This window comes from Lithobates pipiens, unplaced genomic scaffold, assembly GCF_037356315.1.
Source record: "Lithobates pipiens isolate NorthernLeopardFrog02 unplaced genomic scaffold, aLitPip1_a1.2 Scaffold_19, whole genome shotgun sequence".
Lineage (NCBI taxonomy): Eukaryota > Metazoa > Chordata > Amphibia > Anura > Ranidae > Lithobates > Lithobates pipiens.
Window position 1 is genome coordinate 403179037 of NW_027507764.1, and position 15105 is coordinate 403194141.

The 15105-nt window shown below is 40.7% G+C and overlaps 1 protein-coding gene across 9 annotated transcripts in view; it reads left to right on the forward strand.

The window, feature by feature from the left end:
• SPIRE1 (spire type actin nucleation factor 1) overlaps nt 1-15105 on the forward strand; it is a 249298-nt gene that overhangs the window by 137336 nt on the left and 96857 nt on the right. For all 9 annotated transcript variants that reach the window (XM_077492410.1, XM_077492411.1, XM_077492412.1 and 6 more), the window contains exon 4: nt 7756-7881. In XM_077492410.1, the coding sequence (XP_077348536.1) occupies nt 7756-7881 (126 nt within the window). The remainder of the gene's footprint in view (nt 1-7755; nt 7882-15105) is intronic.

Here is a 15105-nt window from a genome sequence, read left to right on the forward strand (position 1 = left end):
AACTTATTAACTGACACTGTAATTATAACCATTCCCTCAGGCTGCAGTGGCGTAACAAGGCCTCTTTGTGCCTAAAGTGGTAATTGCCAAGTGCTACTTTTTTAGGTGTCCTTGTGTAGTTGAAAGGTGAATGAAAGTGAGAAGCCCATACTAAAACAAAGCTACAAATAGCTTAAATCTTTTAGCCCAGGTTCACACTGCTGCGGTGAGGGGCACCGCGTGTTATTCACACAGAAATCGCAGCACATGGATTTGTATGGCTCAAATCACATTGCATTCGCACCAAACTGGTGCAGGACCCCCTTCTTTTTTTTTTTTTCTTTGCCTGCACCAGAATGGCATTGCCTGGGTGTTCACACTGCGTTTTGCAAACCGATTGCGGGGTGTTGTTCGCTTTTACATACAGTCCGCAGTCGGTTTGCATGGACGGGTTGCCTTTTAGATGCGGTGCTGAATCCGCAGCAAATTCTCTGTGAATTTACACCGCATCTAGTGTGAGCCCAGGCTTAATGCGCATTTTGTTTCTACTTCATATTACACACATGAATGAGCATTAAAGTGATACTAAACACACACTATTTAATTTACATTGTCCCTTCTATTTCTGTGTATGGATGATGGCACTGTAATTATTTTTATAAAAAAAATAACCTTTTTCCTAATGGATATACAGCTGTAGCATCACCCAGCCTGTCTGCAGGGAAACATAAGCAGGAGGAGCGTTGAGTCCTCTGCTGCTCATCACGTGTTCCAAAAAAACCAAAAACAAAAAAAAGCCTTACGTAGCAAAAATAAATAATTTTAAATTGTATTAAATTGTCATACAAATATATATTTGAAATCAAATCTTTTATATTTTGGCAATAACATGGTGTGGGCGGATTCATGCCAGTCACAGGCTGTGTCACGCCACTCCAGCCAGTGTCTTAGAATAAGAGGGAGGATGAAGCGTCTATCAATCTAATTGTAATATCGGGCCCCCCATTGTGTTTAGCTGGTTAGTGGGTTCCATTCCCCCGAAAGGAGCCAAATGTAGCTCCGGAGGGGGGAGAAAGCACATCAGCTGAGCTTTTTGGTGGAACTCCGCTTTAAACCAGGCCTGTTTGCCTCAGTAGAAGTGTAGGTTATCTCCTGTCCCGCTTCCTAAACTCCACCTAACCCTGCCTTTTAACCACTTGCTGACTAGCGCACGCCGATATAAGTCAGCAGAATGGCACGGACAGGCAAATGGGCATACCTATACGTCCCTTTAAATTTGCCGTCGCGCGCGCGCCGGTCGGGACCTCCGTGTATAGCACTGATTGCTGTATAAATGACAATGGTCCAAAAATGTGTCAAAAATGTCCGATGTGGCTGCCATAATGTCCCAGTCACGATCAAAATCGCCGGCATAACTGGTAAAAAAAAAAAAAAATTTACAAAAATGCCATAAAAATATCCTTTTTTTTTTTTTTGTAAACGCTATAACTTTTGCGCAAACCAATCAATAAACACTTGTTTTGTTTTTGTTTTTTTACCAAAAAATATGTAGAAGAATACGTATCGGCCTAAACTGAGGGAAAATGTTTTTTTTTTTTTTTTTTTTCAAATAACAGTTTTATTTATTTTTCGTGGTCATAAAACAGAGATATATTCGTACAGGCATACAGCAAAAGCAGTAAGGCTCCCAAAGTTTGGAGGGCCCATTGCAAAGAAACAGCACAAAATTACATAGTATTGGGGGGTACAGCAAAAACAGGCGGTCTGACCAGGGGTGCAGAGCGGGATGAGAGACACACAGAGTCAAACATCCGCACAGGAAACCACGAAGCCACCCAGGGTCTGCTGCTTAGCTCATATGCCACACGTAAAACAGGACAAGGACCATCAATAGCATAAGCAAGAAAGGTGGAAGAGAGAAGAAGGGCGAGAAACAAAGAAGAAGAAACGGAAAAAGAAAAGGAACTAGAGCGCCAGCGGTCTACATCACCACACCCATACCGGTTCGCCATCAATCCTCCAGCAGCCGCCATCTCCCCCAGACCAGGTCATGTTCCTCAAGCCTATCCCTCATCCTGGCGGTCATCTTCTCCATGGGAAAATGTTTTTTTATATATTTTGGGGGGATATTTATTATGGCAAAATGTAAAAAAATTTGTGTTTTTTTTCAAAATTGTTGAACTTTTTTTTGTTTATAGTGCAAAAAATAAAAACCACACGGGTGATCAAATATCACCAAAAGAAAGCTCTATTTGTGGAAATAAAAGGATGTCAGTTTTGTTTGGGAGCCACGTCGCATGACTGCACAATTGTCAGTTAAAGTGACACAGTGCGTCTTTGGCCAGCAAAATGGTCTGGGACTTAAGTGGTTAAGCCCCCCCCCCCCTTTTTTTTTTTTTTTGAATAGCGAGTAACAAAATTATTGTGCAGAAATTAGCACAAAACTATATTTTCATTGACCAGTTTACACAGTGCAATTTATTCATGTGAATGCAAAAAAAATAGTGATACTACTACAGGGAAAAAAGAACTTTGTTCACTAGCTACGCTATTTAAAATGTCCTTTTCACAATTCAGCATAGTATAATAATAAACACAGCACAAATATATCAGCAATATCATCAGTGGCCTCAGTATAGATGTACTTTAAATCTACAATGTATGCAGTGACAAGAATACATACAGTGTACTTTCACTTTGTTTATTTATTGGGATCCATCCATCTGAATAAAGTGTGTTTGCTAAAGGAGAAATGCATTCCAACCTTGGTGACACACACACACCTCACAATTCATTTTTGAACTTGATAAAGATTGGCCATTCTGAATAGGTGGAATGTGATGCATGTAGTGCACTGCATAGAAAAGTGGATTTGGCCAGCTAAAAGTGAACACAACCATATGGGTGTGGTTTAAAGCTATACCCGCAGCAACTTTAAGAGTCATTCTACCTGGTGTTGGGAAATTGATCAAAATAGGGACAGAAAGACCGCCAGAAAGTTATTTTTGTAAAAAAATAAATAAAAAATAGAGGTGCATCAATTAGAAATGTTGGTACTGAAAATTCCATTGCAATGTTAAAAATCTTGCTGCATTTTTGGACAGTTAAAAAAAAACTCGCCTCCCCATTTAAATGTATTGAAAACACAGCAAGAACGTGTTACTGTTTTTTTTTTTTTTTTTTTTTTTTTTTTTTTTTATGTAGTATTTGATTCGCATAACTTGTGAAAAACACCCTAAGCACAGTAAAATCTTGGTAAAATTCAGTTTTCTGCACCTTTTTTTCTTATCGGCAAAATAGCAATAACACCATTTTCACCCGATTTTATCTTTAGTCTATAAACTAGATACAGCTCCGTAAATGCAGTGCAGAGGTCAGGAGAATAACGTACAACAAAGTCAATGCAGTAGTCAGTAGTATAACATACAACATCGGGGGTATAATGAACAAGGGTCACGAACATAACGTACAAATCAAATGCAGCGCAGGAATCAGGAGTAAATTGTACAACATAGTATATAGAGGGCAGGGGTCAGGAGTTTAATGTATTGCCTAGTCTAGTGAATGCATTGTGGGTGCATGGTGTGAATAGTGTGGGTTCACATGGACCCAGCTTCCTAGGTACTGTCCTGCACCCTTTTCCATCCCCTCCACTCCACTGAATGGTCTTGGATTGGGGAAGAATTTTCTTATGAATGAGCTGCACACCATATCATTCGTATGTAAATCTAGTAGCAAGTTATTGATCTGTAACAGCTGCTTATGTACTGTGTATTCTGATATTGTATACATATGAATGAGCTGTGGGTAAAGCCCCTGTACATAGGACTCCAGAGTAAATTGAAAATGTGGGACAGTCCCACAAATTGAGGAGCCAACGCAGATACCACATCTGAGGACCAGAAAGCTGCTAGGTAGATAGACAGACAGGTAGGTAGACAGACAGATAGACAGATAGACATCTATGTATAGATATAACCCACTTCCTGTTTCTTCTTTGGTAAAAAGCCTAGGCTTGTGACATCATGCACAACTCTCTCTTGTGAGAGTTTACCAGGAAGGAAGGGGGGATCAGTTAGAGGGCCAATGAGCGCTGCAGAGCTGGAGTTGTGTGTCTGTGTAAAACCAGGAAGTGAGCAGGCAGCAGCTAGAGCTGTCCACAGTTAAAATGGTTGCAGCCAGACTAAGTGGAGGGAGATTTCTGCAGCATATTTGACAAGTAGAGAATCGCAGTATAAATATAAAATGATATGCAAAGTGGTTGGAGGGAAGCTTCAGAATGACAAAGATGTTTTTATTACAAATTATGTGAGCAGACTGCAGTTACTCTTTAATTGCAGTATATTTAAGTGCTGAAAAAAGAAAATGTTGTTTATGGACAAATACCCCTTGCTGCCCAAACAAGTGACCATTTACAGATGTCAACCACTTTGAACCAGCTTTTTATCTCAAAATATTCATAGGAATCAAGGCAACCTACCTCTTAAGTTTGTTTTAGTCATAGGTTTTGTTACAGCTGTCGGTGAACTGTTTTTGCAGTGGAAAGCTGGTTTAAAGTGGTATAAATTGCTGAAAAATAAGGTCCATATAAGGCGGATTCACACCTATGCCTTTTTATTTTTTGCATTTTGCAGATTTGCTCTACAGAAAGTGTTCCATAGGAAATCATGGTAAATGGACTGCAGTGCAAATCTGCAAAATACACTAAAACTGCATAGGTGTGAATCCAGCCCAACTCTGCTAATAACAATGTATTGCTGTTCTATGTACTCTATCCTCTTTTTTTTTTTCCCCTGCTTTTCCTGCTCTGGAAAAAAAAGAACCTTAGCAGATCTTGACATTTTATTTTTTTTCTACTTTCTCGCTCAGCGTGAATTGTTCAAATTATGGATCCTTACTGTGGCAATAGTCCTCTCCTAAGCCATTAGTAGCTAGTAGCCTTTCTTTCTTTCTTACTGTGCTGGAGTGAATGATTTAACTTGGCCAAGCATAGCGTGAATCTTGTTTGATCTTTGTGTTTCAGTGAAGCTGGTATTGCTGTTAATTCTGCACTTGCTTGCCAAGCACTGTTCCTTAATGACATGAACGTGAAGTGGACCCAGAATGGAAATGATGCCCTCTGACCCAGGAAATATGATTGAATTGAAACTAATCACTCTACAAATATCAGCCGATACAGAATGATTTAAGCCATTCTAAAAACTGCTTGCCTGTACCACTGATCAATATTATGATACTATCCCGTATACACATGGACAAATAGCAGTGCACTATAGGGGGTCAATTAGACGCATTCTATAATGCCACCACTGTGTGTAACTTTTTAGTTGAAAATGATCTTTTATGATATTTTACTGCAGGATGTTTTCTTTCTTTTTTTTTTCCCCCTAATCTTTTTTTATTGTATTATTGATTTTGTGATATGTATGTAAAAAGTCACTAGGTAGAAATGTATTTTATTAGGCTGTTCAAAGTAAACCTGTACTGAGAAAGTGTGCCGTTATCCCCTTCTGCAAATACTACTTCTTGGGTTGTCCGTTTTAGTCCACTGGCTTCAGCACTGAGTCCCTATTCAGGAACAAGTATGCAGAGCTGACATTCCATCTTTCCTGATCTGCCTGTGTATTTCAGGTCACTTGAGCTACATTTTATACTTGCAGTCCTGCTTTTAGCTTTTCTAAATGCAGGAGAAGTTATTCAATAGAAGCAAATCAATAGGACATTTGCAGCACGTTTCTTGTAGTCAGCAGCTTTGCACCAAATTCATGAAAACCCTGTGACATTTTAATTGTTAGTATTGACGCATGCTGCAACGTCTTGTAGTTCTTATTTGCAAACCTTTTACTGTATGGTGCTATTATTGCAGAGAATTTATTAAGGAAGAACACCATATCAGTGATGAGGAGGATGGAGGTAAATAAGATATCTTCCATGTTAGAGGAAGTTGTTGAACGTGTTACATTTTTGAGACTATTCTCTAACAAAACCTGTCTTTAAAATTAAAACAAATACTGTAGGTGCTGATGATGAATGTAAGGACACTTGCGTGTCCAGGGATCCAGCGCTGCCCTCACCTAAGCTGATTATTCAGCTTGGGTGTGGCTTATGGACCAACAACTCCAGATGCTCTTTCCCTCAACAAAATCACCAGCTAGATATTAAAGTGGATGTAAACCCACTCTCATCCTTTCTAAACTACTGCAATAAAGGATATACATACCCCCTGCATGTATACTTATCTGTCAAATGTCTCCCCTCTGTCTGCTACGAGACCCGAAAAACTGCAGATTTTGTGGGTGGGTCTGTTTTGCAGGGCTCAGTGGGTGGAGTCGTGATGTCAGTAGACTCCCTGCCCACCTCTACACTCCCCTTATCAACATGCATTTTCTCCTGTGTATTTCTTACACTGAACTTCTGCTATGATCACTAACATCCAGTCAAAACCCATAAAAGTCCCCACATGACTTCAGCATGTCAAATCATGCTGAGGTGTAGAACAGCCTATCCTTGCAGAGCAGCAGAAGTAAGGAGTGGGAGGGAATTCAAAAATAATGCATGTCTCTTAGGCTACTGTACGAGATATGCAAATCACCTGTCACTCACAGTAAGGGGGAGGATTTGACAACGTTTTTCTCTGTCAAGATTTATCTCACTGAACAATAAGAGGATTGCTCAGAGCTGGATTAACTTTGTGGCAAGACTGTGCTCAAATGATAGGAAATCGTATACTCATCAAAATTATTTTTTAATTTTTTTGGGTCATCCACTTTAATACAGAGTGGTACACTGGTGGAAAAAATATAATTCAAGAATAAACATGGCTGTGGGGGAAAGGGGGGGTGGGGGGGAACCTCCGCTTGGAGGAGGACTTTAGCTCGCTGTCAGCTGAGGCCACTCAGCCGGTCCAGACTCTGTATTGATTCGAACCTTACAGTCAGGATCCACCCATATGCCTGGACTGGCAGCTGGCTCAGCCTCTCAGGAAGCCGTTGGTAGACTGAGCCAGCGACTCCCGCCCACTCCATAACTTGTTGTTCCTATAAGCCCTGAAGGTGCAGAGTAGAGACTGATGATCACCAGTTCTCTGAAGACCCGAGATCTGAGCAATCAGGGGTCTTTGATCTTTCAGTTGTCAGTCGGGTCGATGCTGCTTCAACCTAGTTGAGTATAAATATTTGTTTTTTATACCCATGCTTCTGTTTTTAATCTGTTGCATGTTTTGCCATTTGTCAGACCACTGTGAGATGGATTTCTAAGGCTTCAATTTGACTGCTGGCCACGGGAAACTGCATATCGCAGCAAAATTGCAGTAAAATCGTGGTTTGCAGTTTGCGTTTTCCCACGGCCAAGTCAGGAGCTGCCAGTCTACATTGAAGTTTCTGCAACACTCTTTACGAATTCCAGGGGATTTTTGTATACTGTATACGTACAGTATATAAACACACGTTACATGCAAATTATTAAGGATTTCACATATTTTGCAGTATACATCATGTTTTTATGTTAAAATGATCACATAAATTAAAACTGTTTCTACGTTTAATATGGGTTACTGCTTTTTGCGCAGCTTTTGGAGCTAGCACATTGAACAAAAAAAAGGGGGATACGGGCAGGTTTGATGCACAGGTATGTGTTTGGTGTTCGCCATAGCATCTGATCAGTTTAAAATTTCATTTTTTTGTCCTTGCAAAATTTACAATGAACCATAGAAACACTCAAAACTTGAGAAATATGAGAAGATTTGTTGACACGTTTTCTTTTTTCTCTTCTCAACAGCTTTGTTCCTCTCATCTGCCAACTCCATCAGAAGCGCCTAATCATTACCAAGCAGTATGCCGGGCACTATATGCTGAGACCAAGGAACTGCACATGTTCCTGACAAAAATCAAAAATGCAAAAGAGGTGAGCCATGCTGTCACTAATTCCCCCATTGCATAAATGTATGTGAATGCTTTGGCGCAATCATTTACTTAGTTGATTAACTTCATAGGTGATTTTTCTCATTATGCTGATCCTCCTGTTCAGAATCACCTTATAGAATACACATTTGAAATAAATCGGGTGACTGTGAGCAGATGGATAAAGTGCAACTAGGCAAACCGCTAAATACTTGGCAGAAACGCATACCTTTTATTTGTTCTACCTGCCAAAGGATGTATAACTTTGTCCAAGCATCCTTATGATACACACCTCTGCTAGTCAGTAAAATCCCTCCATTACTAACTAGTTGAGCATCATTGCTTTTTTGGAACAGCTTTATTGGTGCCTAGGTCAGCTGTCATGGCTGTCCCATTGTTGCCCATGCTTTGCCTTGATTATCCCTTTTTTGCCCTCTTATTTCTATGATAACCTGTTTGTTGCTCGTGTATTGCCCAATTGCCTTTTTTGTTGCCCACAATAACTTGTTCGCTTCCCATGTATTGCAACAAATGCCTTCTTGGTGTCCATGTTTTTTTTACAAATACCTTGTGCCTGTTTGCAGCCCACCTATCATAATTGATTGTTTGGCCATGTTTGCCATTGTGCCAGTTTATTTTATTACCATGCCTTATCAAAATTGCTATTGTGTTTCCAACATATTGCCACAATCGCCAGTGTGCCATAGTATGGCGCAACATGCCACAATGTTTTTTCCTTAATCGTACATCACGGGACACAGACCATAGTAATTACTATGTGGGTTATAGGCCACCTTCAGGTGATAGACACTGGCACACCCTAAAACAGGAAGTCCACTCCCACTACTTGGGAGTACCTCAGTTTTTTTTGCCAGTGCCTTAGGTGTTGGTCACAAGTAAAGATGTGCTATGCTGAGCTCCACTGGAGCAATCCTTGCTGTGGCCAGCTTTGCAGCCGGATCCATTCAAAGTGTCTTTTAGGCCGAATTGAATGGTACCCGTGCCTCGTGGTGGAAGAAATTAGGTTTAGCCCATAATGCTTCTGTTTTTAGAGAGCTGGACCCCGGCATCCAGTACTTTTGTTTTTTTCAGCTATAAGGTTTTTCTGGCGGGGTCTTTTATGGGTCCAGGAGTATGGATCCCCCAATAAAAAGGGGCCGCGGTTCCTGAAGGATTTTAAACAGAACCCACTATGAGAGGTGAAGATTGGGTCTGTTGGTTTTACCACAGGAATCCCCGTGGCGAGGAAAGGTAAGTGGAGATTTCTAAGGAATTTTTACGTTTCTTATGAATGGTCTCCTTTAAAAAGTTAATGTTGTCATGCCATAGAGCCATATTTAATCATTCACAAGGATAAGGTAGTATCGCATCCTCATCCTAACTAACATCCGAAGGTAGTGTTATGGTTTTCATTTAAGCCAGGAGGTTCTACGGAAGAAAGGTCACTACATTCTCTTGATGTGGTGAGAGCAGTCAAGGTCTACTTCAAGGCGACTGTTCAGTTTAGAAAAACTGATGTTTTGTTTCTATTGCCTGAAGGTCCTAAAAGAGGACAGGCAGCGTCAAAATCTATTATTTCCAAATGGCTTCGACAAGTAATTTTTCAAGCTTATGGTTTAAAGAGGAAGATTCCACCTTTTCAAATCAAAGCGCACTTCATAACGGCTGTTAGTGCTTCGTGGGCAGTGCATCACCAAGCCTCCATGGCTCAAACCTGCAAGGCCGCAACTTGGTCTTCAGTCCATACATTTACCAGATTCTATCAGGTAGATGTAAAAAGTCATGAGGATATTGCCTTTGGGCGCAGTAGGCTGCAGTATAAGTTCTCTAATCTCATGGTGCCCTAATTTTGTTGTGTCTTCAGTTGGCATTGCTCTGGGACATCCCACATAATGTTTACTATTGCCATGTGTCCCGTGATGTATGATTAAGAAAATAGGATTTTTATAACAGCTTACCTGTAAAATCCTTTTCTATGAAGTATATCACAGGACACAGAGGGCCCTTCTTTCTGGTATACACATGTATTGCTTTGCTACAAAAACTGAGGTACTTCCAGTAGTGGAAGGGGTTATATAGGGAGTAGACTTTCTGTCTTGGGGTGTGCCAGTGTCCATCACCTGAAGGTGGCCTATAACCCACATAGTAATTACTATGGCTCTGTGTCCCGTGATGTACTTGAAAGAAAGGGATTTTACAGGTAAGCTGTTATAAAAATCATATTTTTCCTACCCTCAGCGTCTTAAAATGGTGGGGTTTCAAAGTTTTCCAGGTATGTAAATATCATATGTGCCACGCTATTATGCAAATAGGGACCAAAGCATGGTAAGTAAGCCGATTTGCCTGACCCTTCAGGGTGGGCCTGTCTGTTATGGGCACTCCCCGGGACTAGTAACAATGCTGGTTGAATTTTAATTTCAAAACAAAAACGAACCCTAAGGGCCGGCTTTACAGCTACATTGGCAGTAACGCCCACTGCGTTACAGTGGCATTAATTTGGATTGATACTTCAATGCACCAAATGGACTCGCGTTAAGTGCAGCTGTGTTGCAGCACACCACGGCACATTGAAGTGCATTACCATGTATTGACGTGTGCTAAATCTGTAAACATTTCATTTTTGTTGCATTATTGAGCTTTGGCAACCTATTTAAATTTGTTGGCTGCCTTAGCACAAAACACATTTAATGCACCACTCGAAAATAAAAAAAATAATAATCCAGGAGACATTTTAGTACTGATATACAATGTACCAGCTTGGGAATCAAGCTTTGAGGAGTTGAAAAACCCTGATCTATATTACAATATATAAGCAGTTCTTGCTGTAATATTAGAAATCTAAATAATGTTAGAGGTTTAAAGTGGAGTTCCACCCACTTAACCTAACTTAATCTTAATTGTAGAAATGGCAATATTTTCTTCATTGATCATTATTTTTTTTATTTAGTCAGCTTACCAGGATTGTAAACTGTTAAATTTTCATCCTTCTCCCACCCGCAGCTAATCCCGTAATTTCCTGCGCCGCACTGTCTCCTGGGAGCTTGGTGTCATGATTCCCAGGAGTAAGTGTGGATCACCGCTGCACAGCATCGTGAGATTTCATCGCGAGATATTTTTGTTGCCATCACAATGGGGCAGGCACTTCCGACGATGCCGCCCCGTTGTGATGGCAACGTGAGAAGTTTACGGCGCTGTTAGCCTTTCATGCTGCACGAGGACGGGTGGTGCATGCTGGTCACTCAGCTGCACCGTATCCTGGAAGATGATGCTTGTGGGCTTTACATACCCACAAGCAATATGGGAAAGGCCAAGACAGCAAAATATAAGGTATTTCTTTATATAAAATCTTCAATCTAGCGGCCAAATTAACCATAATCGTGAGTGACCTTAGTATATGGTATGATCCTAAGTTAGGCATTAAGGGGGTCTTCAAGATTAATGGAAAATTACCCCTTTGATTATGACCTCCTTTTTTTTTTTTTTTCTTGAAGTAAGAAGTTTCAGTCAGATGTAACTACAAATCAAGGAGCCCCATGGCAGTGATTTCTCTCTGTGCCATCTGGCAGTGTTGTCTGAGACAATAGTGTAGCTGATTTTATAATAAAGTATGCTTAAATCAAGGCTTTATAGCACCTGACCTGTCAGCATAGTCCTTCTAGAGACCAATGTTGTAGATATACATCGTCAGAAAAGAGCAGCAGTGCAGGGAATAAACGTTACAATTACTTATATATATATATATATATATATATATAAATAAATTTATTGATCACCAGCGTTTTTCAGTGTGAACTGATCTTTTTTTGGAATAAAACATCTTAGCGCTTTGATGTAGCTTCTGTGCCCTAGACATTGTGGTTTGGTAGTCAGTAAAAAAACATTATTTTATGTTATTACATACCGTACTTTGCTCCTCTCCAATGCACAGTTGTTCTATAGCCTTAATACAAACATCTTGAAACTTAAAATGTCGTCTCAGTTTTTAGATGAAGAGGTAGGCTGTTGGCATACAAGGTTAATATCAGAAGGATGACCAATCGCTTTAAAAACAATGCATTTACTCACGAATGCGGGAAAGAAAGGTGGATAAGTGGGCTATAAAGTTCTTACAACTGCGATGCCTGCTGCCTGCAGGTTTTTTTTGGCCCTTCTTCAGCAAAAGTTGATTAAAGAAGAACTTCACCGCCCCCCCCCCCCCCTTATCTACTACCTTTGGACAGAAATAGTTTTGACAGGTACTCGCTCTCACTTCCAGTCGGATCGCTAAGGCAGATCCACTGGAAGTTCTCCTCACCCCCCCCCCCCCCCCCCCCAAAAAAAATACTTGCCCACCACCTTTCTGGAACACGTCCCAGGTCTCAGAAGGCTACGGGACCATTCACAAAGCGCAGCGTGGCAGGTAGCCGGCTGTGAAGCCTCAAGGCTCGGGTGAGGACAGCACTGGATCCTTGGAGAGGTACTTGGAGTTTTTTTTTTTAATCAGTAGCTAAAGCATTTGTACCTGCTGACTTTTCATTTTTTGTTCCCAAGGTGAAAAAACGTTTTGATTACGTGGACCTGGTTGGGCTACCCAATGTTTACAATTTGGGACAACTCCCCTGAAATTCTATCAGTTTACAGCCAGCTTTACATGCACTTTGGTTTTCTATGTTTATGCCGAACAACCTCCCCTTTCCAAACTGACCCTGTAGCAACTGTCTGGACTGTTATGGGGTATAGTTATGCCACGGATTTCAGCTATACAGAAATCAGGGTGGTCTATTGGCAATCTTGTATTTTGGCTTTGCACTTGGCAGTCAGTCAGGAGACCCACATAGAAATAGACTGAGCAAGATTAGGGTTTAATAGGTACACATCAACAGAAAACCTGTACTGGAACACTTTCATTACAGTTTTTTTTTTCAATTCAGAGTCCTTCTCACTTATTTGTATGAAATGAAACTGTAATCACTGGTTAGTCTTGTCTGAGAAGCTCTGCCAGACGCTGTGCTTGTAATGTGTAATTATAGCCGCGCACACAATTAAAAAGATTTTGACGCCTTAATGAATTCTGAGGCTATGCTGTGATGCACATCATTCAGCTCAGCTATTTATTGTCATTTATTGTCTTATTTTTTGTCTATTAATTTTATCTTAGTGTTTTTTATTTAAAGGATCGGTTCACCCAAAAATGATATTCTAGGTATAGTATTCTTCCCTCTATAGAGTCTCAATCTGTTTTCCTTTCCACTATGGACATTAAGCCTAGTACACACTGCTAGTTTATTTATTTTTGATTATCCCAGTGGGTTGAACATAAAAAAAAACTGAGAGCTCAGGTTGGAGCCACTGTACTAACAATCCGATGTTAGTACATCAATCTCCCCTGCTCCCCACCCCAGAACACTCCATTGGCTGAGAGCGCTGACCTGGAGCCGGTTGGCACTCCTTTTTCGGTCATGTCACTTCGACAGAAGTTGGCTAAATGGCCAGCTTCTGTTGGACCTGCTTCAGTACACATGGGCTGAATGTTGGCTGGTTTCTATTGAGCCGGTCCACAGGTATGGGACTGTAGTCAGAGGATTCCCTATCAAAGCCACAAAGCAGACTGATAGGTGCTAGATGAATAGGATAGAGTTTGTGTTGGCAGAAAACATTTGATGCTGCTTCTGAAAGGCTTTCCCTCAACCTTCCATCTAAAAGTTGATTGCTTTTTTTGTTTTGTTTTGTTTTTTCCTTTAAAAAACAGACGTAACCACTGCATAGTACTAGGGGATGTTTTTCAGTTTACTTGTTGACCTTTACCTACTGAGCTTTCACATAGGTTGAGCATATCCTTAGAAAAACCAATGTCCAAGCTGTAGTTTAGTGATGCTAGGACAACTAGCTTTTTGTAAGGATGATTTAACCTCTCCTACCCATCTGCATGTCTTCAAAGGGCATAGTGTGGTTACTAGGATACACACTTTTTTTTCTTTTCTTTTCTTTATTCAAGTACTGAGCCTCCTTTCTTTTACATACAAATGGTCAATGCCCCCACGATGTGAGAATGCCAATTTTTTTTTTTTTTGTATTAAAACTGCTTCTGACTGGCATACAAACATTTAAAAAGGCAGTACCAATTTTACAGCATTAAATGTGCTTCCTGCTTTCTCTAGTAGAGAAATTATTTTCTTTCTCATATAGTACAACACACAGGCATTGTCTTAGACAGATAAGTTCTATGGAGCAAACTTCAGATGATTGGATACTGGAAAACAGAGCTGTAAGGTCTCCATATAACCCGCCTCATTCCCAGCGGTTCAAGGTTTTTTTGTTTTTTTTTTGTGTGTTTTATTTTTTTTATTTGTTTCACTGGTGTGTTGTGTTTTTTTTTTTTTTTTTTGTCCTTCCCAGAGGTTCTCACAGGGGGCTCATTGCTTCACTGCCCACCATTGCAAGGTGGATCAGGCAAGATTTGCAAGGCCCACACCTGGTCTTCTTTTCACTAAGACCCTATTCACACCTGATCGTTTTTGTAGCTTGAAGCCTGAAGCTACAAAACGCTAGAGGGGAAAAATTATATTATTCTCAATGGAGAGGGTTCACATCTCCACTCCATGTCGCCTGAAGCCGAACGCCTGAAGCTCAAACAAGTTCCGGACCCTTTTTTGTCGCTCGAATTGAGCAGATTTGGGCGTTTTTCTTCTTTTAACATTGGTGACCCTTTGCCCTGCACAAAATCGCGGTAAAAAACTCTGCAAAAAACGCTTGAAAACTCTACGCTGAGGTGTGAATGCAGCCTAAGTTTTACTTACTGGATGTTCAGGCCTGCTTATGCGCCCTTTGGTCCTAACATTCTTCAGGGTACTGCCTTACGTTGGAGTCTTTGGACCCTTTGTTTTTTTGGTGGGCTCTTTGCCGTTTATTGCTGTTGCCCACTCCTCTGTTGTAGGAAGTGAGATGAGTTTTATGGGGGGGGGGGGGGGCTCCTTGCAGCTGTGTTTGCCAATGTCCATTATCTTGAAGGTAGATGAATCTAACCCAGTCAGACTATGCCTGTGTCCTGTACTGTATTCCAAGAAAAGGATTTTAAAGCAGATCTCAATGTTTAATGTCCGGAAATGTTTACTGCACAGGTACGCTTGCTGGGCACGCTGTATTACCTATGTTGCCTGAGCTACATAAAATATACAGCACTGTGTTCCAGTAGTGAGATTGGAATTTCCAGCCTTACTCCTGGAACAAAATGGTGTCGGACTGAGAACCA